The sequence below is a fragment of the Brassica napus genome, chromosome C4 (genome assembly GCF_020379485.1).
Source record: "Brassica napus cultivar Da-Ae chromosome C4, Da-Ae, whole genome shotgun sequence".
NCBI lineage: Eukaryota > Viridiplantae > Streptophyta > Magnoliopsida > Brassicales > Brassicaceae > Brassica > Brassica napus.
The window spans coordinates 43,610,948-43,638,468 of NC_063447.1; the positions used below are offsets into that span (position 1 = coordinate 43,610,948).

The window sequence follows — 27,521 nt, forward strand, 5'->3', positions numbered from 1 at the left end:
AGAAGAGAGCATCAGCGCCATGGAAGGGAGTAACCGACTCAATGGGAAAAAGACTGAGCAAGCAAACAAAAGCTGCAGAGGAGATCCATGGAGGCGGCTCTCCTAGGGAAGTGGGCCAGAGAGAGTTCTATTAGGGCGAACTCTCCCTTTCGTTTACGCATAAACATATGGTTTAAGTTACCTATAAACCACAGCCAACTTCTATGGTGTTCTTTTTTCATCTTGCCTATATCACTTTAAGTTAATAATTGGCAACATTCACATCATTGGATAGCTAGGATTGAACATCTAATTCACTACATAGAAGTTTATGAAATTTGATATACACATTATCATCGTTAGCTATAACATTCCCATATCTATTTATGGTTTAGCTTACAAACTGGAAACTACCAATCGGTTATTTAAAAATTGCCAAACTGACATTTGAGAAATCATGTTAAATAGAATTTTGCAATTTTCACTTAAATTTCGAAAATACATATTCTCAAAAAGATATCAAACAAATCTTTTTAAATCATTGTTATGTATAATTAACTATAAATCAGTAAAATAGTTACCGATAAATATTGAACAAATATTTTAATAAATTTAAAAAAATAAACGATATAGTAAACTTTAAATTTCTATATTCTCAAATTCGTTTAAATTTTAAACTACCAGCTTCCATTGATACCTAATATTTTATATTAGTAACAATATCAAAGATAATATATTACAATATTTTGAATTTATGCTATAATCACAGTTTGGAATGAATATTCCGTATTTGGTAATTTTTGATTTTATATATGTATTTGAAATAATTAAACAATTTTATGTATATTATCTATTGTAAACACATGAATTTTATGTAGAGAATTTGTTATGAGATATCTGCAAATCCTATCGCATACATAATATTGATAATTATTTTACCAAGTTTGTTGAACAAACCATACTATAAGATCTTACCACAATTCACATACATCTGAATATTTTTAAGCATATACCAAATATTTAATTTGTTTTCATAATTCAAAAAATTATTATTTATTAAAGAAACTGCTTAGACTATAAATATAGACATATTTCCTTCATAAAACACGTTCTTAAAACTATCAAACAGAAGAACACACTTTGATTCTTCTTCTCATTTTAATATTTCCAAGATTAAAATCGTATAGTTTCAGTGGTTTTAAACTCAACTTGCTGGGGTGAGATTAGTTCTGCTACAGACATATGCAGAAGAAGCTTTAGAAGATTAAAAATGAATAGGTTCTGAGAAACTATGTTATGAAGTTTTTTTACAAAAAAGAAATGTTGTCTGAGAACTTTTTGATTTGTTGGGTTTTTATAATATCAATTTCTAGGGGTTTGAATACTTTTGTTTTATGTTGAATTTTTTGGATACTTAATGTTTATTTTATTTACGTTACTATAATCAATAAAATGGTGTTAACATTATTTTGTTATAACAGGAAGCAGCATCATGATAGATTGTATAACTTGGCTTCACATATGGTCACGTAAAAAGCTTACAAAAATTAAACAAATTGAAATATTAAATATTCAATAGTAATATGTCGGAGATTGTGTAATTTTGACGGCTTTGTGTATTTTACTAAAACACATTTTATGTTTTTTGAAGTGCGAACTTATTTTGTGGTTTCAAATATCAAAACTTTACTCTCCAGATTAAATCCATATTTTATCAAAATATAAAAATGTAATACTTATACATTTTAAATGTAATCTAAGAAAATACATTTCATAATATTAATATCACAAAAATAAATTAAGATTACTATTATGTAGTTAATACATAACAAACATCATATACTCTTTAATATAAATATAAACTTATAACTATAATTAATATAAATAAAAATCGCAGTTGTGATACGATTTCATATGATTCCTTTTTGTGATCTATATCACCATTCTATCTTTTTTTGCTATTGTTGTTGTTTATTTTGCTCTCAGTAGTTTCTTTGTATTCTCCTTTGTCGGAGTTTAAACATAATCTTCCCAAGCTTATTATTAATAAATTATAGCTGTAAAATTAGATGAACCAAAACAAAATAAAAAAAAAATTCAAACCAAACCCAAATTCATAAATAACTAAACTATTATTCTTCTTAAACCGAAAAACAAAATCCACAACCGAACTGGAAGCAAACCAAAAACAAAAAAAAAACAATTGAATGCTGTTTTTTTAATAAAATTTTACCAAATAATAAAATTTAGTTTAAAATATAAATTATAAATATAAATAATCTCGCGCAATTTCGTGGGTCAGAATCTAGTTTACTTTTAAAATTTGTACATCTCCTCAATCATTGGAACCAATATATTTGAAATATACATTTATCATTTTTAATATTTTTTCAGGTTCAGTTTCCAATTTCTTAGTTCCAGAGGTATAGGAGTTGTTTGGCTATATGAAAACATTGGTTCGGTTTGATTTTTTTGGTTTGGTTTTGATTTGGTTTTTGCAGTCTATATATCCAGGCTAGCCACAATGCTGAAATGGGTTTTGTTAGCAATTTAAAATAAATTTTAATATATCAATATTTATTTTGATTCAATTAGCTTAACGGATTTTTTTAGAAAAACACACTTCAATATATATATTTTTAAATATATTTTATAAAAAAATATTTAAAATACCTGAAATTATCACCAATCTAAGTCGATCACTCCATTAAATGGGATGAGGTTTGAATGGGACGGGTTCATGCAGATTTATCCATTTTAACATCCTTAACAAAATATATGATGCATTATTATTAGACTTTTACTATATAAATATCCAGTTATTTGTAAACGCGGGTGGAAAATCTAATAGCATGATTGGCTCCCATATGTTTCATTCGGTTTGAGTGGTTGTGTTGCAGGGAGCAGTGTGCCCAAGATTTTGTATGCTCATGTTTGTTCTGTTAATAGGCTCATTCATTTGGTTCTTTGTCGCCTCTGCTTGTGATGTCGAACTTCTGATTGTTAAATCTGCTTCGGTTGCGGTTTTAATCGCGGGTGTGAGACCAATACTTGTGCTCTCTAATTCCCAAAGCTTCATTTCACTTCTTAGCATGATTGGCGTTGAGTTTCGAAGACTGGTCAGCAATATTAGGTGTTATTTATGTGTTATGTTTGCTCATGTCTTATGGTGTTATATCTCATTTCTCTGCTTTGCTATGGTAGCAGTAGATGTTTTAGCCGGTTTGTCTTTGTTATTGATTGATGTAAACAATTTCTCAAGCTATGGAGATTAATTAATAAAAAACTGTTGTTTGATAAAAAAAAAAAAAAGTAATTATTCAATAATTGAATAGAAAACACAGGCATTAAAGTAGAAAACTAAAATAATATAAATATTTTAATAACAAAGGAGTTCATCCATGTTCACATATCACTCCCTGGATTTCGGTCCAAAGAATCAAACCGATGTTCTGGAGTGCTGTCGACAGAGTAATGATGCTTTAGATGAAGATAAGTACTTTGTGTTTCTAACTTTCTATGGAGAATCTTCCAGCGTGAGAGATTCTTGATGTCTGTGGGTTTTGGAAAAAGAAAACGCACAGAATGAATGAATGTATCAAATCATGAATGAGATTCCGTTTTTCATGGCCTAAATCAATCTATCTCGCTTTCTCAAGGTTGTCTTTAATTTTTATTTTAACAATTAATTATTGTATTCTAAATTGACTGAATATTTCTTTATTATTTTCGTCCAATAGAATAATCACTGTAAGAATCTCTTTTATTGGGATTAGAGTTTCAAGTCCAAAAATTCAGAGAAAACTGCTCATTTTGTTCTCCTATATCAAACTTCAAATCTCCTTCTTCTCTCTGCTTCATCGTCACAAGTAACCATCATGGACACACTCGTTGCTCAGTTGCAGAGACAATTTCGTGACTACACCATTTCTCTCTATCACCAGGTTTCTTCTTCGTTTTTTCCTTACAGATAAAGTTAGTAAATTTTAGCATCTGGGTACGAAAATGAATCCAAAGGTGGATCCTTTTTGTTAGAGATGATCCTCTAAAGTTGTTAGGGTTCTTGATTTGGAAATTGAGGGTTAAAGAGTTAGTTTAAAGTTTCTGTGAAATGGGTTCTTGTTTACTTATCTAAAGGTGACTCCTTTTTAGCGATGATCCTCCTCTACAGTAGTTAGGGTTCTTGGATTTGAATTTGGAAATTGAGGATTTAAGAATTGGTTTTAAGCGTGCGTGAAATGGGTTATTGTCTCTTTTTCCAAAGGTGTCTCCTTTATAGATTTAAGCTTTTCTTACTGAGAGCTTGAATTTGAAAATTAAGGCTTTGGCTGAGATTAGTTGTTTTGGTATGTGAAGGGGTTTCTGGATGATCAGTTCACTGAGCTGAAAAAGCTGCAAGATGAATGTAGCCCTGATTTTGTGGCAGAGGTTGTTTCTCTCTTCTTTGAAGACTGTGAGAAGCTTATCGGTAACATGGCTAGAGCTCTGTAAGTTTTTTTCTTTTTGACCTTTGTGTGCACATCTAGTATAATCAAAAGATATGTTTTGGTTTGATATTTGTTTTTGTACATACTTCAGAGATCAGACAGGAAATGTAGATTTCAGTCTGGTAGGTTCTAGTGTTCATCAACTCAAAGGTAGTAGCTCAAGGTAATGTTACTCAGATCTGTAATCTCAGTCCTTTGTCTCTTATCTCCTACTTAGTCTTAGTGAAGAGGTCGTTCTTGTTTGTGTAGTGTTGGTGCCAAGAGGGTCAAAGGTCTTTGTGTTACCTTCAAGGAGTGTTGTGACTCTCAGAGCTTTGAAGGGTAAGCTCATTTTCTGCTATGTTCATTTTTTTTTTTAATTGTTGAGAGTTGAGACTAATTTGGGGAACAATTCTGCTTCAGGTGTGTGAGATGTTTGCAGCAGGTGGATATTGAGTACAAGTCATTGAAGGCAAAGCTTCAAGATTTGTTCAATGTAAGTGACAAAAGATTATGAGAAACTGTGAAAGAACATAGTTATGAATGATTCTTGTATTGTCTTCTGCAGCTTGAGCAGCAGATTGTCCAAGCTGGTGGTAGAATCCCTCAGGTTGATATATAAGATACTCGCCGACGACAGAACATGAATTTGATCAATCAGACTATCAGAGTGATGATGATTTGCATTCTCAGGATGTTATTGTTTAGTTAAAACTTAAAAGTTAAAACACTTACAAATGTGTGGAAAAGACCCGAGTGATTGTTGTTGTTAGATCAGTACTATGTAACTTTATCAATCGCTTTGGTTTGATGACCCTTGTTCCTAATATATAATCTGAATCGTTTGCTACGATTTTGAATCTCATAAAAATCATATGAAGAAGAAGTATATGTAAAACACGAGTTTACGAAGTTAAATTGTATTAAACGACGCCGTAAGCAGATGATCATTGTGGAAGGCTTCCAGGGAGAGATACCAATCAAGAACAAATCTGCAAAGCTAAATTGTATAAACGACGCCGCATCCATTGGCCTTTGACGAAAGAAGTTAAATAGCACTAGACGACACCGTTAAGAGAGAGATCACTTCGCTCGGTATTCTCAAATGAGTGAAGTTTTGCGCAGAGCCAAACACACACTTAGCGTCAAGCAATACCAATCTCTCTTGAACCAGTATGCAGCTACTCAATCACTCTCCAAAACCAAGGCTCTACACTGCCACGTCATCACCAACGGTCGAGCCTCCGACCACATTCTCTCGACCCTCTCCGTCACATACGCTCTATGCGGCCACACCGCCCACGCACGCAAGCTGTTCGACGTAATGCCTGAAAGCTCTCTGCTTTCTTACAACATCGTCATCAGAATGTACGTGCGCGACGGGATGTACCAAGACGCTGTAAACACGTTCGTTAAGATGGTCGGCGAGGGAACTAAGTGTTGTCCCGATGGTTATACGTACCCTTTTGTTGCCAAGGCTGCTGGAGAGTTAAAGTCTGTGCCTTTAGGGTTGGTGATTCACGGGAGGGTCTTGAGAAGCTGGTTTGGCGCGGATAAGTATGTGCAGAACGCGTTGCTTGCCATGTACATGAGCTTTGGGAGGGTTGAGATGGCGAGGAGAGTGTTTGATGTGATGATGAACAGAGATGTGATTTCTTGGAACACGATGATTAGTGGGTATTATAGGAATGGGTATATGAGTGATGCTTTGATGACATTTGATCGGATGGTAGATGAGGGTGTTGGTGCTGACCACGCTACTGTTGTTTCCATGTTGCCTGTTTGTGGTCACTTGAAGGATCTTGAAATTGGAAGGAATGTTCATAAACTGGTGGATGAGAAGCGGTTAGGTGATAAGATAGAGGTAAAGAATGCGTTGGTGAACATGTATTTGAAATGTGGTCGTATGGACGAGGCGAGATTTGTGTTTGATAGGATGGAGCGCAGGGATGTGATCACATGGACTTCTATGATTAACGGATATACAGAAGATGGGGATGTGAAGAACGCTTTGGAGTTGTGCAGGTTGATGCAGTTTGATGGCGTGAGACCTAATGATGTGACTATAGCCTCTCTTGTTTCAGCTTGTGGTGATGCTTTGGAGCTGAATGATGGTAAATGTTTACATGGTTGGGCAATAAGGCAAAGGGTTCACTCCAGTGTCATCATAGAAACTTCTCTGATCAGCATGTATGCTAAATGCAGTCGAGTGGACCTTTGCTTCAAAGTCTTCTCTGGGGCTTCAAAAAACCAGACAGGTCCCTGGAGTGCGATTATCGCCAGTTGTGTGCATAATGAACTTATGAGTGACGCGTTGGATCTCTTCAAAGGGATGAGACGGGAAGATGTTGAACCGAACATTGCTACACTAAACAGTCTCCTTCCAGCGTATGCAGCTTTGGCAGATCTGCGCCAAGCAATGGACATTCATTGCTACCTAACCAAAACCGGGTTTACGTCGAGCCTCGATGCAGCTACAGGGCTGGTTCATGTTTACTCAAAGTGTGGAACTTTAGAATCCGCCCACAAGATATTTGATGGGATCCAGGAGAAACACAAGAGCAAAGATATAGTTCTATGGGGTGCATTGATCTCTGGTCACGGGATGCACGGAGATGGCCATAACGCGCTGCAAGTTTTCATGGAAATGGTTCGGTCTGGTGTGACGCCAAATGAAATCACATTTACTTCTGCCTTGAACGCTTGCAGCCATTCCGGCTTGGTCGAACAAGGCTTGACATTGTTCAGGTTTATGCTTGAGCATCATAAGAAGATAGCTCGACCAAACCATTACACTTGCATGGTTGATCTTCTTGGTCGAGCAGGTCGGTTAGAAGAAGCTTATAATCTCATTACAACAATTCCATTTGAACCAACGTCAACTGTTTGGGGTGCATTGCTCGCTGCATGCGTCACACATGAGAATGTCCAGCTTGGAGAAGTTGCAGCAAACAAGCTGTTCGAGCTAGAACCAGAGAACACAGGAAACTACGTGTTGTTGTCGAATATCTATGCGGCTTTGGGACGATGGAAAGATATGGAGAAGGTGAGAAAAATGATGGAGGATGTTGGTTTGAGAAAGAAACCAGGTCATAGCACAGTCGAGTTCAGACAAAGATTATGAACAATTGTTATATTTTTTTTTGTATTATTTCTGTTAGCGAAATGATATAAGATGTGGAGAAGATACCTAATGAAAAATTTAGCAGAAGTAAATGTTGTTCATACACATACATGAACTGTGACAACAAATGGTTTGCACAACAATGATAATACATGAGAATCTGAAGTTGCCACAACATCACACCAACTCTATGCAAACTGATGATCCCAAGTCCACCAACAACATTTCACCAGCAGAAGATACATTAGCGACAGCTTCAAGCAACGTGTATAGTCACTGAACCTCGGATGCTCCTTCGGAATCAGACAAAGGTAAGAGAGTACAAACTCCAAGCATATGTCCATTGAGGCAAACATAATACTCAATGCTATCTTCATAAGCCCCCAATCTACAGCTAGCACTCTGTGGTATCATCCTCGCCTGAAGCATACTCCACAGCTTCGCCTTGCAATAAGGACAAACCTCTGTGGGATGAAACGATGTCCCTTTCCTAATAAGCAACTTCCTCACCTTCGACATTGAAAACGATTTGAAAATCCCACGGAAGAATCCCAAATCACCATCTTCTCCTCCTTGATCCAAATGCTCACAAGGATCAGAAACATAAAGAATGTCATCGTTTCGACACTGAGGAGGAAGGAAGCTCCTTCCTGAAGTTCTAGAGAAGCGGGTCCTGTGAACAAAGTGACCAGGGACTTGAACATCGCTAAAGAGTCCACCTTTACTGGAACCTGAGCAGTAAATCAAAAGCTTCCCAAGTGCCCTCCAACTACCATCAACACTGTGGCTGCCACTAGACTGGAGATCACACATCATCTTCGGCGCTCTGGCTCTGCAGAACTCTTTCCACAGCAGTCTCTTAGCAAGATCATCAAACCATTTACAGACACAAGACAGAGTGGCGATTACATTAGGGTTCCAGTTTAGATGCTGAACCATAAGGAACAGTACTTCTTCACTAAGATGTCCTTTCGTGCAATGACAAGTCGCCGAGTGAACACAACGGTACTGCTTCGCTATTATCATCCTCTAAGCCTAGCACAGAAGCAAATAGTAAGCCTTAACCTCACTGAACAAATGCATTTAAGTAAAAGCAAGAAGCTTTAACTAATTGGTAAAAAGTGACTATATCATGAGACAGAGATTAGAGATTCATATGATCATATAAACAATACCCACATCAAAGGTGCATTCTTTATGTATATAGAAACACTCTTATGAAACCAAATTCGTTTTCTTGTTCAAAACTTTAAAGATTCCCACAAAACCAAAAATCAAAATAGCCCAGATCTATAACACTCCTTGCTTCAAAGATAAGGGACATCTCACCTTAGTTTACACCAATCAATTACACAAGAGGTTCAGTAAAGTGTAAAGGTGGGACCTTTGAGTTGAATCGAGAGTATACTAGTTTAGGGTTTTGCTCGAGCGACCATGAAGCATAAAGAAAAAGGAGAAAAGGGTTAGCATTTCAACTGATTCTGATGCTTTCCAGCAATACCCAGAGAGAAAAGTTTTGAACTTTGGTTAAAGAATGAAGAAGATGAGGTGATGCATGCAGAGATCGAGAAGAAGCAAGCAAGCAAATCTGCTTCTTTCCTAATTTTATTTTTTTTTCTGATTGTTTTCTATGTAAGTGGGAAATGTACGGTTTGTCTGCGATTCTACGGGTTATGTTAAAGTACGGTAAGGTGTACGGTGTGGCTAATCCGTTTGATTGGATGGAGGCTGATCTCGCTACAAAGAGTTGGTGACTCCGTTAACGTTAACGGCAACGACGCATTTTACAATTACAATGTTTTTAATTAATGTGAAGTTTAATTAACTCCATCTACTAGTTTGTCTCCATTGTAGCTGAATTTCATAAATTTATAAAATAGTGGAGAAAGGTTGAAAAATGGGGGAAAAGATTTTGACAATTAAAAAGGAGTTTTTGAAACATGTTAAAATGTGAAAATATCTTCTGAAGCAGACAAGATAAAGCGTTGGTTACGAAAACTAAAGAAAGGCAAGTGAGTTAGAGCTTAGAAGCTCCCCATGTCCATCCTTGTCTGGAACCCAATTCAATATGATCCCATCATGAAAACTAGCATCATGATTATGAACGGTTGACAGATTGAACCAATGTGAATAATAATAAAGCAAAGATCTGAGTCTGTTCATAAGTCTAATAATGGTATTGTTGAACAAACACAGAGTCATAAGGCCATTGGTATTCATTCTTTTTGTTAAAAGATTTATGTGGATATGGACATGTAATCTTTCTCCATTGGCTTTGATTCAATCAAGCAAATCCAATTAATGCATTCATGAAACTTTTAACTAACATTTGGTGGCATTGTGATCCATCACATGTCATATTAGAAGGAATATCTTTTGTTGGTTTGTGGATCCGGTTTACCATCCGGTTTGTCTAGAAAGAAAAAAAAACTGCAGAAGAAAACAAATAACCAACAAGAGATGAAAATGTAAAGAAAACTATTTTTTTTTTTGTCTGTACAAAACCGAACACATCCAAATGAAAACCAACAAACCGGTTCAGAAGAACCAAAACTAAACACATAACACAATCCATCAGAGTATTATTCACAAAGCACCATATCAATTCAATATACGGCTGAGACATCATATCCTTAAATATGAATGCATCAATCAATCTTTCTTGAAGTTTCCAGCAAACCGAAACCACATCAAACCGGGCTCGAATTACCAGTTTCTGCACACACAAAACCAAAAACCAAAAACCAATTCAACTACTCCTGTAAAGATTCAAATGTTAGTTCTGCTCATGCTCAAGGCACATACCAGAGTTAGCAGGAGGTTTAGACTCTTGAAGAGAGATGACAGTTTCGAAAGCACCAACCAAAGCTTTGACTTTGCTTTTTCGAGCTTCAACAAGTTTACTCGCTGTTTCTTCGATGACATTGTTGAGCAGTCCCTGTGCATCTTTCTCCTGAACGTCTTGATGCCTCAACACAACTTTTTCACCATCCTCGTCTTCTTCTTCTTTGACATCTTCCCTCTTCTTAAAGCTTCTTCTGACTTGTGCATCTTGCGCTTTGTCTTCACCAAGATCTCTTCCTCTCCTAAACTTGAGCTTCCTCGCACTCTCGCCCACATCATCAGCATCCACAACTTTCCCTCTCCTGAAATGTAGCTTCCGAGCAGCTTCCTCTGCAGACTCTCCTTCCTTCCTCACTCTTGGTTTCCTCTCCTCTCCATTGGAGGTTTCGATCTCTTCTTCTACTACGCTCTCAGCTTCGTTGCTTCCTGAAGGGTAATCATACTCCTCTGTCTCCGAAACAGGACAGTCATCGTCTTTCTCAGTTGATTGAGTCTGTAGAAGAGGAGGAAAAGGTTCAGCAACGCACTGCTGATTCTGATCATGTTCAGACACAGCTTTGCTCTTTGTTTCCATTTCCACAACGTGCAATGTTTTCTCCTCCACTGGATAGCCATCTACCTGCTTGTCAGACTCATCAGTGCGCTTCACACGTCTTAGTTTCTGATTTGGTCGAGAAGAGGATGCAGCCTTTAAGCTCTGACTCTTCTTCAAACTTGAAGTTCCAGCTAGTCTCATTGGTAATCTTGGAGAAAGAGAAGCTCTTGGCGTCACTGGAACCTTCTTTAAAACAACTGTGGAGGAAGCTGTAGCCTTCTTCATCTTTGCATCTTCACTTTTTGATCCCATTTTGGGTTTCAGAACCGATGAAGAAGCAGCTTTCTCGCTGTTCACTTTAGATTTGGACGTTGCTAGTGCTGAATAAGATTTCTTCAAGACCTTCGGCTTAATAGCATCAACAATACGAGCTCCTGAATCTGGTGAAGGTTTAAGCTTAGAGCTTGATGATGTCACTTTCTTCTTCACAGGAGTTTCATCACCAGATGGTATTATCAACACCTCTGACTTCTTCACCCCACTCACTTGATGCTTCACAACCTCTCTCTTGATCATCATCATCTCAGAAGAACCATCATCATCAGGAGTGACCTTCTTTGTCGTAACCTTCTTAGTTTTAGAAGAGCCAGGCTTCGAAGTTTCGACCAAAGCATCATCATTCACTTTCTTGAAGATCTTTCTGTTAGTCGAACGCCACGGTTTCTCCACGGTTACCTGCTTCTTGCCGTACTTGCAGATATCATGGCAAGAACCGGTGGATGCCCTGAGGTAACGAGGGATCTCTTTCTCTTTAGGCTTTGATGCTACTGCCTTCCCAGTAGAGTCCCTCCTCGCCATCATTTCAGGCGTTCCAAAGCTACTCACACTGTCTTCATCCATCAATTACAAACACAACAAGACACAACCTGTTCACATTTTAAAACACAAGACACCAAAATTAAATTACTACTTCATATAAAGACATTTATATACAAACAAAGAAAAATGTTTTCTTTATGTCACTAAACTTGTAGAACAGAAAACAACAACAAAAAAAAAAACAGATCAGAGAAGAGATTAAACACAATAACTCTAACAGAAACCAAAACTCAAAACTGAATATAGATTATGTCATAAGATGAGGAGGCAGCAACAACATTATCCACCACAAGAAAGCCAAAACTAAAACCGTTTTCTTTTTGGTTACTGAAACAAACGTTTTTGTACTAACATACCTACCAAAAGATTTCAAAATCTAGTTGAACAGCTTTGGATTTTGGCTTACCAAATATGATAAACAGAAGCAGCAAGAAGGGGTCAAAGAATAAGTTATATGTAAAAATGGAGGAAATTATTCGAAAACTAAAAGCAAGCAATGTCATGAACGACAAAGACAATGCGCTTCTCTAAATAATTAAATAAAGGAAACTCAAATGGATCGCATTTAAAGAGAAGTTTTCATCTTGAAGCATTCATTTTTTTTTCCTGAGAATAATCAAACCAAAGACCCACAAATAAAGCATAAGATCCAGTTCTTACGTTTCTATTGAAAAATGGAAAATGCTAGAAAAATATCTCGGCTTCGAAGGAAACACATTTTCGCATTTACCGATTAAATGGCTTCCACGATCAGAAACTTCAATGGGGGAAAATCATTTTGAAACTAGAAGAGAAAATTAAAAAAAAAAAACGAAATAATAATAATTCACCTTTGTTTTCAGAGGAACTGTTCAAAAGAAAAGCAAAAGACTTTTTGACAAAACAATGATTTTAAACACGGGAGAAGAAAAAAGGTGCAGAATTTACGAGTCCTTTTCTTCTGGGTCGGTGTTCCGTGTTCGTCGAGATCGTGCAACCAACTAAAAGAAGAAAAAAAAACGAAGGTGGTGGTGAGGGCTTTTCTTTTCTTTTCTTCGTCTCCTTGCTTTCCGCGTTTGTCGCAGAATTTGGAAGGGCAGTTTAATAATGTTTACCCCTCTTCTCCTCTATTCCTAGATTTTAGAGAGAGAAAAATTTGGGTGGCCTTGTGGGGTCATTATAAAGTACGAAACTTTACTTTTCATCACATGGTTTGGTTTTGATCTGTTTTTGCTTAATTAAGACCGAACCGGGACGAGATGTTTGGGGGTTAGACGTAACCAAGATCCACACCGGAGTTGGACCAAAATAAATCCAGTTTGTCATTAGGCAAAATGTAAATGAAAATATGAATAATGTTACGAAAATAACTGAAATTTTATTGTATCGCAGAAATTTAAATAAGAGTAAAATTTTATATCCGTAGAAATAAAAACACTGATATAGAGAGAGTTTTTTATTAGGGAGAAGAGAAATGTTTGAGGTGTGTGTTATAACGAACGAAAACGTTCGTATATATAGAAAGAAATTCACTGTGCAAATAGTGCAGCGGGCCCCACATCTTTTTAAATTTTCAACGAAAGCGGCTGCTTTCGGCTGCTTTCATAACACTCCCTCTTGTGGACCGATGTCACTATCTATTCTCGCTTAACGTCTTTGTTGCCTCGTTAAAAATCTTTCTTGTAAAACCCAAAGGGAAAAACCATAGTAAGGTAAAAAGAATACAACCACGTAAGCTCCCCCTCGAATAAGCAGTCATAGATCCTTCTGATGACGCATTCCAATGTTATGGATGTGTTTTTTGAATACCGAGGTAGGGAGTGATTTTGTGAAGAGGTCGGCTGCATTATCGCATGATCGACATATCTTACTTCAATCTCTTTATTCTTCTCGAGCTCTTGAGTGTATGAGAAGAAATTCGGAGGTATATGTTTGGTTCTATCGCTTTTGATATATCCTTCCTTCGTTTGAGCAACACATGCCGCGTTATCTTCATATAGAATAGTTGGCTCCGTATTTTCGTCAATCTCGCTGCTTGAACAGATGTGTCGGCTTATTGATCTTAGCCATACACATTCTCTACTTGCTTCATGGAGTGCAATGATCTCAGCATGATTTGAAGAAGTAGCCACAAGCGTTTGTTTCTAAGAACGCCAAGATATAGCACTGCCTCCGATAGTGAAAACGTATCCTGTTTGTGATCGGGCTTTGTGTGGATCTGAAAGATATCATGCATCTGCAAAACCAACCATTTGAACTTTTAGGATAAAACAAGCCTAAATCAGTTGTTCCTTGAAGGTAACGAAAGACATGTTTAATTCCATTCCAATGTCTTCGCGTAGGAGACGAACTGAATCTCGCTAAAATATTAATGGCAAAAGATATGTCAAGTCGAGTACAATTTGCAAGATACATAAGAGCTCCAATTGCACTTAAATATGGAGTTTCAGGACCAAGTATTTCTTCATTTTCCTCAGATGGTCGAAACGGATCATTTTCAACATTAAGTGATATAACGACCATCGGTGTGCTAAGAGGAGTTGCTTTATCCATGTTAAAGCGTTTCAATACTCGTTTGGTATATGTAGACTGGTGTACAAATATATCCTTTTGAGAATGCTCAATTTGTAATCCTAGACAATATTTTGTCTGGCCGAGATCTTTTATCTCAAATTCTCCTTTCAGATAGTTTGATGCCTTTTGGATTTCGTTTTGAGTTCCAATAATATTAAGATCATCAACGTACACCGCGATTATCACAAATTCGGATGTTGTTTTCTTTATGAAAACACAAGGGCATATAGGATCATTCGTGTATCCTTCTTTTGTTAAGTGTTCGCTGAGACGATTATACCACATTCGTCCAGATTGTTTTAACCCATATAATGATCTTTGCAATTTTATTGCACATAACTCTTTAGGTTTGGAACTTAACGTTTCTGGCATTTTAAATCCATCTGGGATTCTCATATAGATATTAGTATCTAATGATCCATATAAATATGCCGTAACGACATCCATGAGACGAATTTCTAAATTTTCATTGGCCGCTAGGCTCATCAGGAATCTAAATGTGATTGCGTCCATAACAGGAGAATAAGTTTCCTCATAATCAATTCCTAGCCTTTGAGAGAAACCTTGGGCTACGAGACGAGCTTTGTATCTTGTGATCTCGTTTTTCTCATTTCTTTTTCGGACAAACACCCATTTGTACCCAACAGGTTTTATATCTTTGGGTGTGAGCACAATAGGTCCGAATACATTTCGTTTGTTAAGCGAATCTAGTTCGACTTGTATCGCATCTTTCCATTTAATCCAGTCATGTCTCTTTTGACATTCATATACAGACTTTGGTTCTGGATCTTCGTTTTCTTCATTTATTTCCTTTGCTAAAAGGTACGAGAAAACGTCATCAATATCATCCATCTCATTTCGTTTCCATATCTTTCCATTATGGATGTAATTGATAGAAATCTCGTGATTTCCTTCAGATTCATGATGCTCTATATTGTCGTTAGATTCACAATTTGCTTCTTCCAAAATATTTTCCGCTATTTTGGGAGTATCATGCTTTTCACATTCCTTACGTTTTCTAGGAAGTTTATCCTTTGAACCAATAGGTCTACCGCGCTTTAAACGTGTTCCTGATTCACGTGTATCAACTGCTGTTCCACCATTTTGTGGTATTTCAATACGAGCAGGAGTATTTGCAGCGGGTATATGTGATTTAGTTACCATTTTGGTATCAGCAAATGCATCAGGTAGCTGATTTGCTATATTTTGTAAATGCATGATACATCGAACTTCTAGTTCTGACTGTTTCGTAGGAGGATCAAGGTGTAATAACGATAGTACACTCCATTTGATTTCTTTTCCTATTTGCTTATTGTCTCCCCCTAGAGTTGGGAATTCTTTCTCATTGAAATGACAATCGGCAAATCGTGCTGTAAACACATCACCAGTTTGTGGTTCTAGGTATCTTATTATTGATGGAGAATCATAGCCAATATATATTCCCAACCGTCTTTGCGGTCCCATCTTTGTACGTTGCGGTGGTGCTATTGGAATATAAACCGCACAACCAAAGATTTTTAGGTGAGAGATATTTGGTTATTTTCCAAATGCTAACTGTAATGGGGAATATCTATGGTATGCACTTGGTCTTATCTGAATTAGTGCTTCTGCATGCAAAATAGCATGTCCCCATACAAAGGTTGAGAGTTTTGATCTCATGATCAATGGCCTTGCAATTAGTTGCATCCGTTTAATTAATGATTCTGCCAAACCATTTTGTGTATGAACATGAGCAACATAATGCTCTACTTCAATCCCTGATACCATACAATAATCATTAAAGGCTTGGTATTTGATTTCACCAGCGTTATACAATCTAACTCTTTTAATTGGATAATCCAAGAACTGTGCTCTTAATTTGATTATCTGAGTTAGAAATCTCGCAAATGCCATATTTCGAGACGATAACAAACAAACATGTGACCATCTACTCGATGCATCGATTAATACCATAAAGTAGTAGAATGGTCCACACGGTGGATGTATTGGTCCACAAATATCACCTTGGATTCTTTCCAAAAAATTTGGTGATTCTTTGTCAATTTTGGTTGGTGATGGTCTTATGATTAATTTCCCAAGAGCACACGCATCACATGTCATTTTATTACTTTGGTATATATCTCGAGTTTTTATTGAATGACCATGTGAGCTTTCAATGATTTTTCGCATCATTGTAGTGCATGGGTGACCAAGACGATCATGCCATAATGTAACATCTTCTGGATTTCTTTTGATCACAAGATGTGATTCTATAGCATCAATATAAGTGTGATGCAATCCAGAAGGAAGTTCTGGAAATTTTTCCACTACAAGGCATTTGCCTGATTTTTCAGAAGTTATATATAAATACTTCTTTCCATTCTCAGTTGCAGACTGAGTATTATACCCTTGACGGTATATATCTTTGAAACTCAACAAATTTCCCTAAGAATTTGGAGAATATAAGGCATTATCTATGGAAAACTTTGTTCCATTAGGCAACATAAAGTATGCCTTGCCAATTCCTTCGATCAGGTATGTAGGACCTGATATTGTGTTTACAGTCATTTTTACTGACTTTAAAGTAGAGAAATATCTCTTATCTTTCAGTATAGTGTGCGTTGTGCCACTATCTGGTATGCAAATTTCTCTACCAATTTTCTTAGTTGTTGTTCCATTTGCTTTCTCATCCATTTCTGTAACACATAGTTAATATCAATAAAGAAAATAAACTTTCATAAGTAAAACATATTATGCATCAATAACAAGTACACAATAATTATACATTAGTTATTATGAAATACAACATTGTTATGAAAGTGAATTACATAATATTTTATGGCATCACTGGGCATTATTAAACTTGATCAGTACAAGCACTTCATTTATTTTGATGAGTGACCTCGTCGAAATCTCCCATAAAGTCAGAGGATTCGAGGTATGTCGATGTTGTACCCACAAGGTGTTCATTGAGATTTACTTCCTTTGCCTTGCCTTTAATAGATTCATGGTACAATTGGCATAGATGCCGAGGAGTTCGACACCCTTGAGACCAGTGTCCCTTCGATCCACATCTGTAACAGACGTTCTCATTTTTATGAGTAGGGTTTTCTTGGATTTTTTTCCCTCTTACCCGATCAGATCGATTCCATGTGTTGGATCCCCTTCCTCTTGGGTTGTTACTTCTTTCATGGTTGCGGTTAAATCAATAACCACGACCACGACCAAAAACATGATTGTGACCACGGCCACGACCACGCCCACGATAGGAATAATTTCCTTTTTCCGGATTTTTTATATCCATTGCATTTACCTCAGGAAATGCTTTGGTTCCCGTGGGTCAGACATTGTGGTTTTTAATGAGGAGTTCATTATTTCTCTCCGCTATCATAAGCGCCACAACGAGTTCAGAGAACCTCGTATACCCACAATTTCTATATTGTTCTTGTAGAACATAATGATTTTTGTGGAACGTTTGGTAAGTTTTCTTGAGCATTTCTGCTTCCGAAACAGGCTTACCGTAATAATCTAATTGCGCCGCTATTTTCAATATAGCGGAATTGTACGTTTCCACTTTTTCAAAATCTTGAAATCGTAGATTTTTCCACTCATCGAGTGCATGGGGGAGAGTAATTTTCTTTTGGTTATCAAACCTCTCCTTCAGAGCTTTCCAAAGATCTAAGGGATCTTTGGTTCTCGCATAATCATGCGTAAGATTTTCATCTAGATGCCTTCTCAGAAATATCACGGCCTTAGCCTTTTTCATGGGAGGTTGATATATTGCCTTTTTTTATTGTTTTGAGTATTTTCTCGGAATCTAGATGAAGCTCCATGTTTGTAACCCATGCCGTGTAGTTTGTCCCAGTTACTTCCAATGCCGGAAACTGAAGTTTCTCGATTTTTGCCATTTGTATTTCAATTTAGAGAACGATCGTGCTGATAACATGTTATGAAAAGAACTGGAATTTTATTTTATCGCAGGAATTTAAATAAGGGCAAAATTTTATATCCGTAGAAATAATAACACTGATATAGAGAGAGAGAGTTTCTTATTAGGGAGAAGAGAAGTGTTTGAGGTGTGTGTTACAACGAACGAAAACGTTCGTATATATAGAAAGAAATTCACTGTGCAAATAGTGCAGCGGGCCCCACATCTTTTTAAATTTTCAACGAAAGCGGCTGCTTTCGGCTGCTTTTATAACAAATAATTTTTTTTTGAAAGAAAAGGTACCTGGAATTGACCATTTTTCTATAAGTTTTAAGATATTCTTCCACTTTTATGATGTCAAAATTTAGTAATTTTCCTATAAAATGTTTAAAATATCTTTAAAACTTTAATGGTAGAGTAAATGGTAATTATAATTGTCTTACAAAGTACTATATATAGTAGGTTAAGCCATGCACTCTTGCACGGAATGAACATTATATATACTGTTTTTATGTATTATATGTTTTTTTACATATTTATGAAATAATAAATATATATAGAATAATTAAAGAGTTAATAACAATTCCATATATAATTAAATTGGGGTGAACACATAAATAAATTTTATTAATCCAAACAATCATTTTTTTTCTATTTTATATGATATATAATTAAATTTAAATGATATTAACATATATATAGTATATTTTTAATATTGATATATATTAAATGATGCTTTCTACTCATATAGTTTTTTGATAATTTGTATATTCTTATAACAAAAATTTTAAATCACTGATAACACAATTTTCATTGTGTGATTAATAGTTATAGTAATTTGTAATTTTTTAAAAAAATCAAGGCTAAATTTAGAATTTAAATATTAAGTTGTCAATATTTGTTCAAAGCTTTTACCAAATTTTTTTTGTTCAAAGCACACATTCATCGTTCAAAGGATAACACGACCTAATCTTTTATAATGAAAACGATTACAGAAGTTACAAAAAAAATTGTCTCCATTCAGCTATTTAATTGTAGAACAAATTAAATGTATAAAAATAATAAATACATGTAAGCAGAATAAATTTGATTATTTATATAATGATTTTTAGGAGAAAAATGAAATGCACCCAAAAGCATGCTGAGGCCAAATAAAATTAGTTTGTTTTATCTGACTTTTTTATCTATAGATATCCATATTCGGAATTGCGCTAGGCATAAGTCGGGCTGACGGTCCAGGTCTAAAGAATTGTAAAAAAAATCAGACATTAATCAATGATTAATTGAGGATTAATTTTGTGCATTTTTCGATGTTCTTGCACGTAATATATAATTCTTAATAATGTATAGAAAATTTACCGAGGAGGTTGATGTGGTATAGTGGGTTATTGGGCCACTAAAAGCACAACATGTCATTAGTTCGAAGCCTTAGATGTTTTTTTTTTGTTTTTACACTTTTTATTCATTAATGGCATAACAGTAAATATTTCATATTACTCCTTTAGACATTTTAGGGCTACATAGAAAAATTTAGAACCGCCTTATCCATGTTTTTTCACAGATCTCATCAATTTTCCATCTTTATTGATGTTTATGTTTCAAACTTACAGATTTAATATGTAACACCCGATTTCAAACTTTTAAACATCAAAAACGTGAATTATTTGTGTGAGTCTGATTTAATAACTGAATAAGAGTAAATCGTCCATTCTACCACAGCTAAGCGTTTTTCCGCCGCATAATCGGCCGGTGCGGCCGCGTTTTAGAACCATGATATATATATATATTCATTTAATTTATTTATTTTACTTCAAAATCAAACATATATTATCTCAAAAGTACATTTCATATACTCTTTGGTTTTCTTAATAATTTATTTATTTTGTAAAAATAAATTTATATATATATATATTATCTTCTATATTAATAGAAAATTCTAAATAATTAGATCACATATTCATAATCTTTTGTAAATGATTTATAATAAATAATATTTTTATATCATCTAAGAATGTATACCTACTCAAAATAATTATATAATATTTCATTAAAAACATATATATGAATAGTTTATATAAATAAAATAATGTTATTAGTATTATGATTGAAGCAAATATATGAAAAAACAAAAATTAGACAGATAAATTTAATGACTAACATCCGATAAGTTATTGTAAATATATAGACAAACAAAATATTTTATATCAATTTTATTTTTAAATTTTCAACATTCAATCAAATATAATGATTTTGTAAATTAGTTTGTTCAGTTAGATCACTTACAAGAAAATAGTTGATTCTTGACAAAAAGTAATATCAGATCTATTTTGTTGAAACAAAACTTCGTCAAGAATTCGTTGGATTTCTGATGACCGTTTGTCGTTGTAATTTTTCATTAGAAAATTTTGCGACTTATGACCGATGAAAACATTATAACGGGAATTCAATAGAAAGTTTCAAAAATTAACCAAAAATTAAAAGTTTCTATTTTTAAAATTAAACAAAATATTAATTTTTGAAAATATACCAACAATAGAAATAAGTTTATAAAATAATTTATTATATAATATTAGAACTTTTAAATATACATATAACATAAATTTATAACATATATCCTTAAAAAAATATTTCGTCTATATTTGGTTGACATTTTGGCTAGATCATTGAAGAACTGAGCAACTTGAATGTATTAACTTGAATCGGAGCTCTGCATGTCCCAATCCCAATACATGAGCTAGATCATTGAAGAACTGAGCAACTGGAGCTTTGCCGGTGGATTTGGCCATCTTGATAACCATTGTCTGCTCTTATTAGCTGATAATGTTGAAGTGGGAATGGGAAAAGGTAACAGCCGCTCAACCGTTGAAGAAATTAATGCATTATTATGAGCTGTTTTGATGGGAGTTGTGGGCGTTGAAGATGAGAATTCGACGAGACAATGGACATGTTCGTTTGTCCATCCAAATTGACCATCTGGATGAAGATGAGAATTGATGTTCATTTGTGTTAAAATAAGCATCATCCAAATGATCCATCCAAATGAATTTTAAAATTTTAACCAAAAATGTGATTCTTCCAGATGAATTCAACTGATGCATCTGGATGGAGATAAATTTTTCAAAATAATAAATGACAAATAACCCTTATCCAAATAAAACATTTAGATTTAAGTTTTAGACAAACAAATAATTATGATATAAATCATGTTTTGCCCAACAACAACAAATTCATTTTTCTGCCAAAATGGAAAATAAAATTTTTCTCGCCGAACAGCAAACATATCTTCCCTCCAAAATTTTAAAATTACATTTTTCCGCCAAATCATATTTTCGATTGAATCGCGAAACCCCATTTTCCATCAAAACAAAAATTACAGTTTCCGCAAAATCAATTTTTTTACCAAATCCGTAAAATTATAGTTCCTGCAAAAACCACGAAAACAAATGTTTAGTCAAACTGCCAAATCACATATCTTGCCAAAAGTGCAAAAATACATTTTCAGCTAAAACAAATTTTCCCAGAATAGCACCAATAGCGTCTGATTTTTTCAGATGAGCATAAGGGAGATGTAACACTTAGAGAGAGCCACTACGGTTTAATGTATTTATGTACTCAGAGTATGTGAGTTGAGCAAAACAAATAGACATATCTGATACGAGTGATACCCAATGAAACTGAGTTGTCTCTTTTCTTCGTTGGTGTGAATATTTTTGATATAGAAAAGAATCCTCAAATGTAGCTCATTTTATATTTAGAAGATATATAGATTCATCATTATATAGAACTAAACAGAACAAAATTCATTTATATTCAGAAACAGTAATATTTATGTACATATATAGTTTTCATATTTTTAATGCAAGCTTTAGCTCTTACAAATCTGAATACTTGAGAACTGAAGAAAGGGAAGAGATAAACAAGATCACTGTTCGTCCAAGTTGCACGAGGTGACAAATTTCTCCTTTCTCTCTCCTTCCCCAACTCTCTCACGCCCAAAACTAAAATCAACTTAACCCCGGCGCTTGTTAACGCCGGAGGTTCTCTCGTCGGCCTATAGCCTTCTCTATCTTTGCTGCTCCTTCTTGTCAGTGCTCTCTGTCGGTATGCTTGCGAATATGGGTTTGGGTGTTGTTCTGGGAAGTGCTCGTTCGCGGAGAGGTTGCGGAGTTCTGGTCCATGGTGTCAATCGGTTTTTTGGTTTGAGGAGTTAGGTCGATTTTCAGATCTTAGGTCTACTCCTGTTTCATTGCAAGCGCGGACGAGGGGCGGCTTGGTCTTCTCGACGGTTCAGCGGAGGATTTCCGTTGGCCCTGTTTGACTGTTCTGGTGACTCTGGCGGTGACATCTAGGTTCTTGGCGGCGGCGTCGAGCATCGGTGTTTCCCAACCGCAGTCAAGTGTTCTCCGGTGGTTCCCTTTTTCACGGTGGCGGGCCTTGAGTCCCTTTACGCAGGCGGGATGGTACATGGCTCTGTCACGGTTCGTGTAGGCTTTGCGAGTAGTTTTGATAGGAGGTTGTCTATGGCTCCTCGGTGGTTGCTCGTGGTGCCTCCTCACTTTGCAACTCATCTACGTTCTGTTTGATCGGAAAACGGTAATAAAGAAGATGTGGGTTTAACAAAGACGTCTTATTTATGGTCGGGGCGAACGTTCAGTCGGTTACAAGAGAAACGAAGAGAATGCGACAGAGAGGAAGCCGGTGGCTCGATGAGCTACCGGAAAGGTATAACTAACGGCGAGATGAAGCAAAGGTGAAAACCCTAATCTAGCCACCAAGTGTTAGTCAATGATTTCGGACCCCCCTCTCGTTGTTTCCCCTTTCCCTTATATAGACGTCCTGATGTTTCGTCCTTGACCTAATTTACGCCATCTCGGTGGGCCTCCTTTGCTGGGCCGAGAAGCCCGTAGACGTCCGAGCAGCCGCTGAGCCGAACATACTTCAGTCGATGATGATCGACTAAAAGTACTCAAGAGTCAAGCCGAGAGACCTGACTCTTGAGCCGACCGATCGAGCCGTCGCTCTACCTAGTCTGGGCCAGGCCTTTCTATTCTTCGGGCCTTGTGGGGTGGTCAAATCCATCCTCTACAGTAAGTCCCCCCCAGTCCATTAGCGAGCGAAGTGCTTTCTGGCTCGTGATGGATTCTAAGGTTTGAAGGTTTGAGGGAATAGAAGGCCTGTCGGAAGGTTGGAGCGATTGGTCGATGAGTCGCACAGCATCGTTCTCTCAGAGGCGAGCAGGACAGGCTTTATCGCTCCCTTTGGTCGTTGTGTCGCAGGGAAGGTTCTGGAATATTTCCGCTTGAGATTGATTAGTCGTGGATATTCAGGTCCCGACTGACGTGTCTAGATTAACCGTTGGTTTATTTTGATTTTAAGATGACCGACATCTGATTTAGATGAGAAGCTGAAACGTCGCGAGGGTCCGCTGGACATTTGGGAGAGTTTCGAGGCCCAAACGGGCCCGTTTGAATTTAATGATGACGCCTCGAGTTTCCCCCCATCTCTTCCTTCCATAATATGTCGAGAAGCGGAATCGTCGCGAGGGTCCGCTGGGTTTTTAGGGTGGATTTCGAGGCCCGTTTAGGCCCGAATAGACCTAATGATAGCGCCTCGAGTTTCCCCCCCCCTCTCTTTTCCTTATAAATACGTAGATCCCCTCTCATTTCTTCAAGTTCTCCTCCGCGATCAAAGGTTCTTTCTCTCTCTTTTCCTTATCTCTCTAAGTGTTATAGCCTTCTTTCGACGCATTCTTCGCCGTCTTGCTCACCATGTCGTCAGTTCAGAGACTATCGAGGCAGCAGAAGGGGAATTCAGTTGCGGCGACGTCGGCTCCGGCTAGGAATCCTGAAGGCGGTTGCACCGGGGACCTCGAATCGGCTCATCATACGGCGATGATGGATGCAGTCAATTTGTCTCGCTCCCAGAGGCTTTTAGTCGCAGATGCGACGAGGCTTGCGAGAGAAGGAAGTGAGAATGTCGCTGTGAGGGACGCGACGGAGTGTGCGAGAGATGGACAGAGCGGGCGATGCCCGTTGACTCGATTACCTTGAGAGCTCGCGCAGTGGAAGACGTTCCTTCGGAAGACGACGATTCTGAAGCCGAGTTGTTTCCAACGACCTTCTATCCCAAAGGGATTTTCGAGGAGCTTCCACGACTACACCCTGACTTATTGCGTCCTGCTTTCGTGGCTGGTCAAGATTGGGACGGTGTGGACGAGACTAAGTCGACCCCAAGGAGCGTGAAGAGGGTTTTTCGGGCCACGAACGCTACAGGCGTGACCTTCCTCATCCCTACGAAAGAGCAAAGGCCTTGGTCTCCTCCGATCGAGTACCAAACGGTATACGAGTCCTATTTCCAGGATGACACTCGCTGTTGGTTCCCCGTCCCGCGACTGATCACCGTGTACGCTAGGCGGCGAGATCTCGCGATTAGTCAGTTATTGAACGGCTCGCTACGACTGGCCGTGACTTTATCAGTTCTAGCAGAGCAGATTGACATGCCGATGAGCGTCAGGTCGTTCGAGGAGATGACCTCGATAACCGACATGAAGGACGGAACCTATTCGGTGAAGATGCGACCAAATTGCAATGTGTGCGCCGGTCATCCAAACAAAACGCAGAATTGGCAGCGTTCTTATTTTTTACTCAAGTCCGATGACTCAGCTTTCGAGGAGCCTCCTCGAGAGGACTATCGGGTTCTATGGAACCGTTTTTGTGGTAGAATATCTTGTCGCGAGCTACGTCTGACTTTGTCGATCTTAACGAAACTTTCTTTTTGTTGTGCTCGCAGTTGGCTATCCTACGTCTCCAGTCTATCCCGAGGATTTCCTGAAGAGCGTTCGAGCCGTCGCTTTGCTTCGAATCTACCGTTGGTCCGAAATTACCGTCGAGAGGATTCGCGAGCTTAAGGACCAGATCGCTCGAAGTGAGTTCTCTCGCCGTTTCTGGTTATTCTTTCGATCGCAAAGTTTACTTGTCGCGTCCTGACCTTTCTGCCTTATGTTTTCAGGAGAGTGGAGATCTGATCTTCCGACCGTTCATCCTATTCGCACCAAGCGACTAGACATCTTCCCGAAGGACATCCAGAAGCAAGTTTCTGAAGCAAAGAGGATTGGAACTCTTCCTGATTTGAGCGCGATATTAGCCGCTTAGCTTGGGCTGGCCAGCGGGGAAGGACCCTCGACGGCGGTTCCTCGCGCTGGTGAGGTTCCCCCTTCTGGTGCTAGAAACGCAGGGAAGGGTAAAAAAAGGAAGAGGGGCGGCTCGGGAGTCGAGGGGAGCGCCGAGGAGGCGAACGACGTTCCTCCTTCTGGCGAACCGTAGAAGAAGAAGAAGAAGAAGAAGAGGACAAAGAAGCCCGTTGACGAGCAGTCGGAGAATCCTGAAGAACCGACTGAGATTGAGGAGGGTGATGTTCAAGAAGAAGAACTTCAACCCGAAGAGGAGGCTTCTGAGGCTGAAATCTCGGGAGAACGAAACGATGCGGAGGAAGTTGGTGGAGGGGAGGAATCTGAAACTCCTCTTAATGCCGCCCGTCCGGACGGTTCTGAAGAAGACAGCGGAGAGTCGCCGCTTTTGATCAGGAGGCATAACGACGATGTTGGCGATGAGGCGCAATCTCCTATTCTGGCGTTTTCTCGCGAGGGAACTCTGGTTCCCATTGGAGAAGGGGTCGCTCAGATCGGCACTTCTTCTCGCGGCTCCGCTATCTTGAGGAGGGTGCCCGGAGTCAACTTTCCGGACAAGGTTTCGTTTCACTACGAGGGACCGGCCCCTCTAGTGTACATTCCCGAGAAGTGCGGAGAGTTCCTTCGCCAACTAAGGGGGAGGGCGAAACCTCTGCCCGCTGTGAAGGACCTCATCTTCGGGAGTGAATACGAGGAAGCTGCGAGGGCCAAGCTGCTAGTAAACGGCTTGGTCTTCTTTTTTTTTTTTCGTTCCTTAAATTTTTCTTACAATTTTCATCTCCTCGTTTGTTTAGGGGGATAGCGCGACAAACGTCGTGATTGATAAGTACAACACTGCCCTGAAGGGAGATTTGAGCGAACTCGAGCTGGCTAAGAAGGAGCACGCGGAGAGAGAGGAAGCTTCTGCTCGCCAGCTGAATGCATCGAGGGCTGACATCGAGAGGCTTAACGGGATGGTTGCTCGCATTATTGCTCGAAGAGACGAGCTCAAAGCCGAGTTGAAGGCATCCCGAGGAGTCGTCCGTGAGCTCGAGTGGAAGAACGCCGGACTTGAGAGCGAGAAGGTTTCGCTCGCTGCGTCTCATGAAAGAGAGATGAGGCGCCTTAGAGATTCCAGAATCCTGGAAGTGACGAGGGAAAGAGGAAGAGTTGAGGCCGAGATGGCCGCGAAAGCTAATCGTCGCTTCGCTAGGATTCGCTCCCGAGAAGAGCGACGAGGTCCCTATGAGGAGGCCCGGTTGCTTTATAGCCAAGCCTTCGGAACCAGGAAATGCCTTGAGGCCTTGAAGAGGGCTGGGAGCGACATCTCGCAAGCTACTATCTAGATATTCGCCGAGCAAGAAAAGAAATACGAGCAGGAAGTCGAGAAGCTTAGGGTGGGTGAGATACCCGAGGAAGATCTCACACTTTCTCCTCTCGTATTGGACTCTCAGTTTGTGGATGCTCGAATCTTGGCGAGTCTCGATCCGTATGGGTCCAACGCCGGCTTGATCGATCCGGAGACTGCAGCGAGTCTTCATGTTCCGCCTACTCATCCGACTGAAGCGCGGCGCGAAGACCCGACGCCTCTTCTTGAAGGCCCTTTGGCTGATCCAGAGATCATCCCGAGATCAGACGAAGCGCGTGTTTCTCCGGCTGCTCGTGAGTCGAGCATCAGGGGTTCGGAGCTCTCCGTCCTCAACGATCGTGAAAGCGACCGGGAGGACTAGCTTCTCTTGTATGTTGTTTCTTTTCAGTCCCGGAGGACTTGTGTTGTTGCTTTTTAGACTTTTGCCTTTTGAGGCTTCTACTTTGTTGTTTTTCTTCTGTTATTTTCAACTCTTCGAATCGTATTAAACTGTTTACCTTTTATTGTACTTGTCTATCAAATGCATGATTTCTCAAGATTCGAAGTGACTTTGTTTGTTTAGTATAAACATTATTCGAGATATCGAATCGTTGTGGTGTTAAGCTCGTCATGACTTTGTCTCGGTCGATCTCTTTGACTCGCGATCGTTCGTCATTTGAGTTTCGTTGTTAATTGCGAGTTTTCAACGTTGACGGTTCCA

General features: G+C 38.2%; 5 protein-coding genes across 10 annotated transcripts; 3 read left to right on the forward strand and 2 right to left on the reverse strand.

The window, feature by feature from the left end:
* The first annotated feature begins 3,385 nt into the window (after positions 1–3,385).
* Positions 3,386–5,298, forward strand: LOC106426523 (histidine-containing phosphotransfer protein 3). Of its 2 annotated transcripts, none has more exons than XM_013867237.3 (7): positions 3,386–3,638; positions 3,720–3,923; positions 4,336–4,466; positions 4,558–4,629; positions 4,716–4,787; positions 4,869–4,941; positions 5,014–5,298. In XM_013867237.3, exons 2-7 carry the CDS (start codon positions 3,858–3,860, stop codon positions 5,065–5,067), a joined length of 468 nt encoding a protein of 155 aa, XP_013722691.1. In that variant the 5' UTR covers positions 3,386–3,638; positions 3,720–3,857; the 3' UTR covers positions 5,068–5,298. The 2 variants fall into 2 exon arrangements, with proteins under 2 accessions (XP_013722691.1, XP_048610745.1); XM_048754788.1 differs by having other exon boundaries at positions 3,407–3,638; positions 3,756–3,923.
* A 35-nt stretch (positions 5,299–5,333) lies between these two features.
* Positions 5,334–7,884, forward strand: LOC106426569 (pentatricopeptide repeat-containing protein At5g39350). The gene has a single exon (XM_013867281.3). The coding sequence runs from the start codon at positions 5,551–5,553 to the stop codon at positions 7,567–7,569; it is 2,019 nt and encodes a 672-aa protein (XP_013722735.2). The 5' UTR covers positions 5,334–5,550; the 3' UTR covers positions 7,570–7,884.
* Positions 7,631–9,236, reverse strand: LOC106426570 (EID1-like F-box protein 2). Of its 2 annotated transcripts, none has more exons than XM_013867282.3 (2): positions 8,899–9,236; positions 7,631–8,604 (listed from the first exon to the last, which is right to left on the reverse strand). In XM_013867282.3, the coding sequence occupies exon 2, from the start codon at positions 8,593–8,595 to the stop codon at positions 7,843–7,845; it is 753 nt and encodes a 250-aa protein (XP_013722736.1). In that variant the 5' UTR covers positions 8,596–8,604; positions 8,899–9,236; the 3' UTR covers positions 7,631–7,842. The 2 variants fall into 2 exon arrangements, with proteins under 2 accessions (XP_013722736.1, XP_013722737.1); XM_013867283.3 differs by having other exon boundaries at positions 8,954–9,206.
* A 780-nt stretch (positions 9,237–10,016) lies between these two features.
* LOC106426527 (protein IWS1 homolog A) lies at positions 10,017–12,958 on the reverse strand. 4 transcript variants are annotated; one of them, XM_013867239.3, is made up of 3 exons: positions 12,755–12,958; positions 10,375–11,874; positions 10,017–10,285 (listed from the first exon to the last, which is right to left on the reverse strand). In XM_013867239.3, exons 2-3 carry the CDS (start codon positions 11,846–11,848, stop codon positions 10,260–10,262), a joined length of 1,500 nt encoding a protein of 499 aa, XP_013722693.1. In that variant the 5' UTR covers positions 11,849–11,874; positions 12,755–12,958; the 3' UTR covers positions 10,017–10,259. The 4 variants fall into 4 exon arrangements, with proteins under 4 accessions (XP_013722693.1, XP_013722694.1, XP_013722697.1 ...); XM_013867240.3 differs by having other exon boundaries at positions 12,658–12,944; XM_013867243.3 differs by lacking the exon at positions 12,755–12,958 and adding an exon at positions 12,488–12,634.
* Positions 12,959–24,055: 11,097 nt separating this feature from the next.
* Positions 24,056–27,182, forward strand: LOC125586099 (meiosis-specific protein ASY2-like). The gene is made up of 7 exons (XM_048755905.1): positions 24,056–24,287; positions 24,350–24,994; positions 25,077–25,211; positions 25,296–25,378; positions 25,610–26,191; positions 26,268–26,753; positions 26,799–27,182. Exons 1-7 carry the CDS (start codon positions 24,056–24,058, stop codon positions 27,180–27,182), a joined length of 2,547 nt encoding a protein of 848 aa, XP_048611862.1.
* Positions 27,183–27,521: the final 339 nt, after the last annotated feature.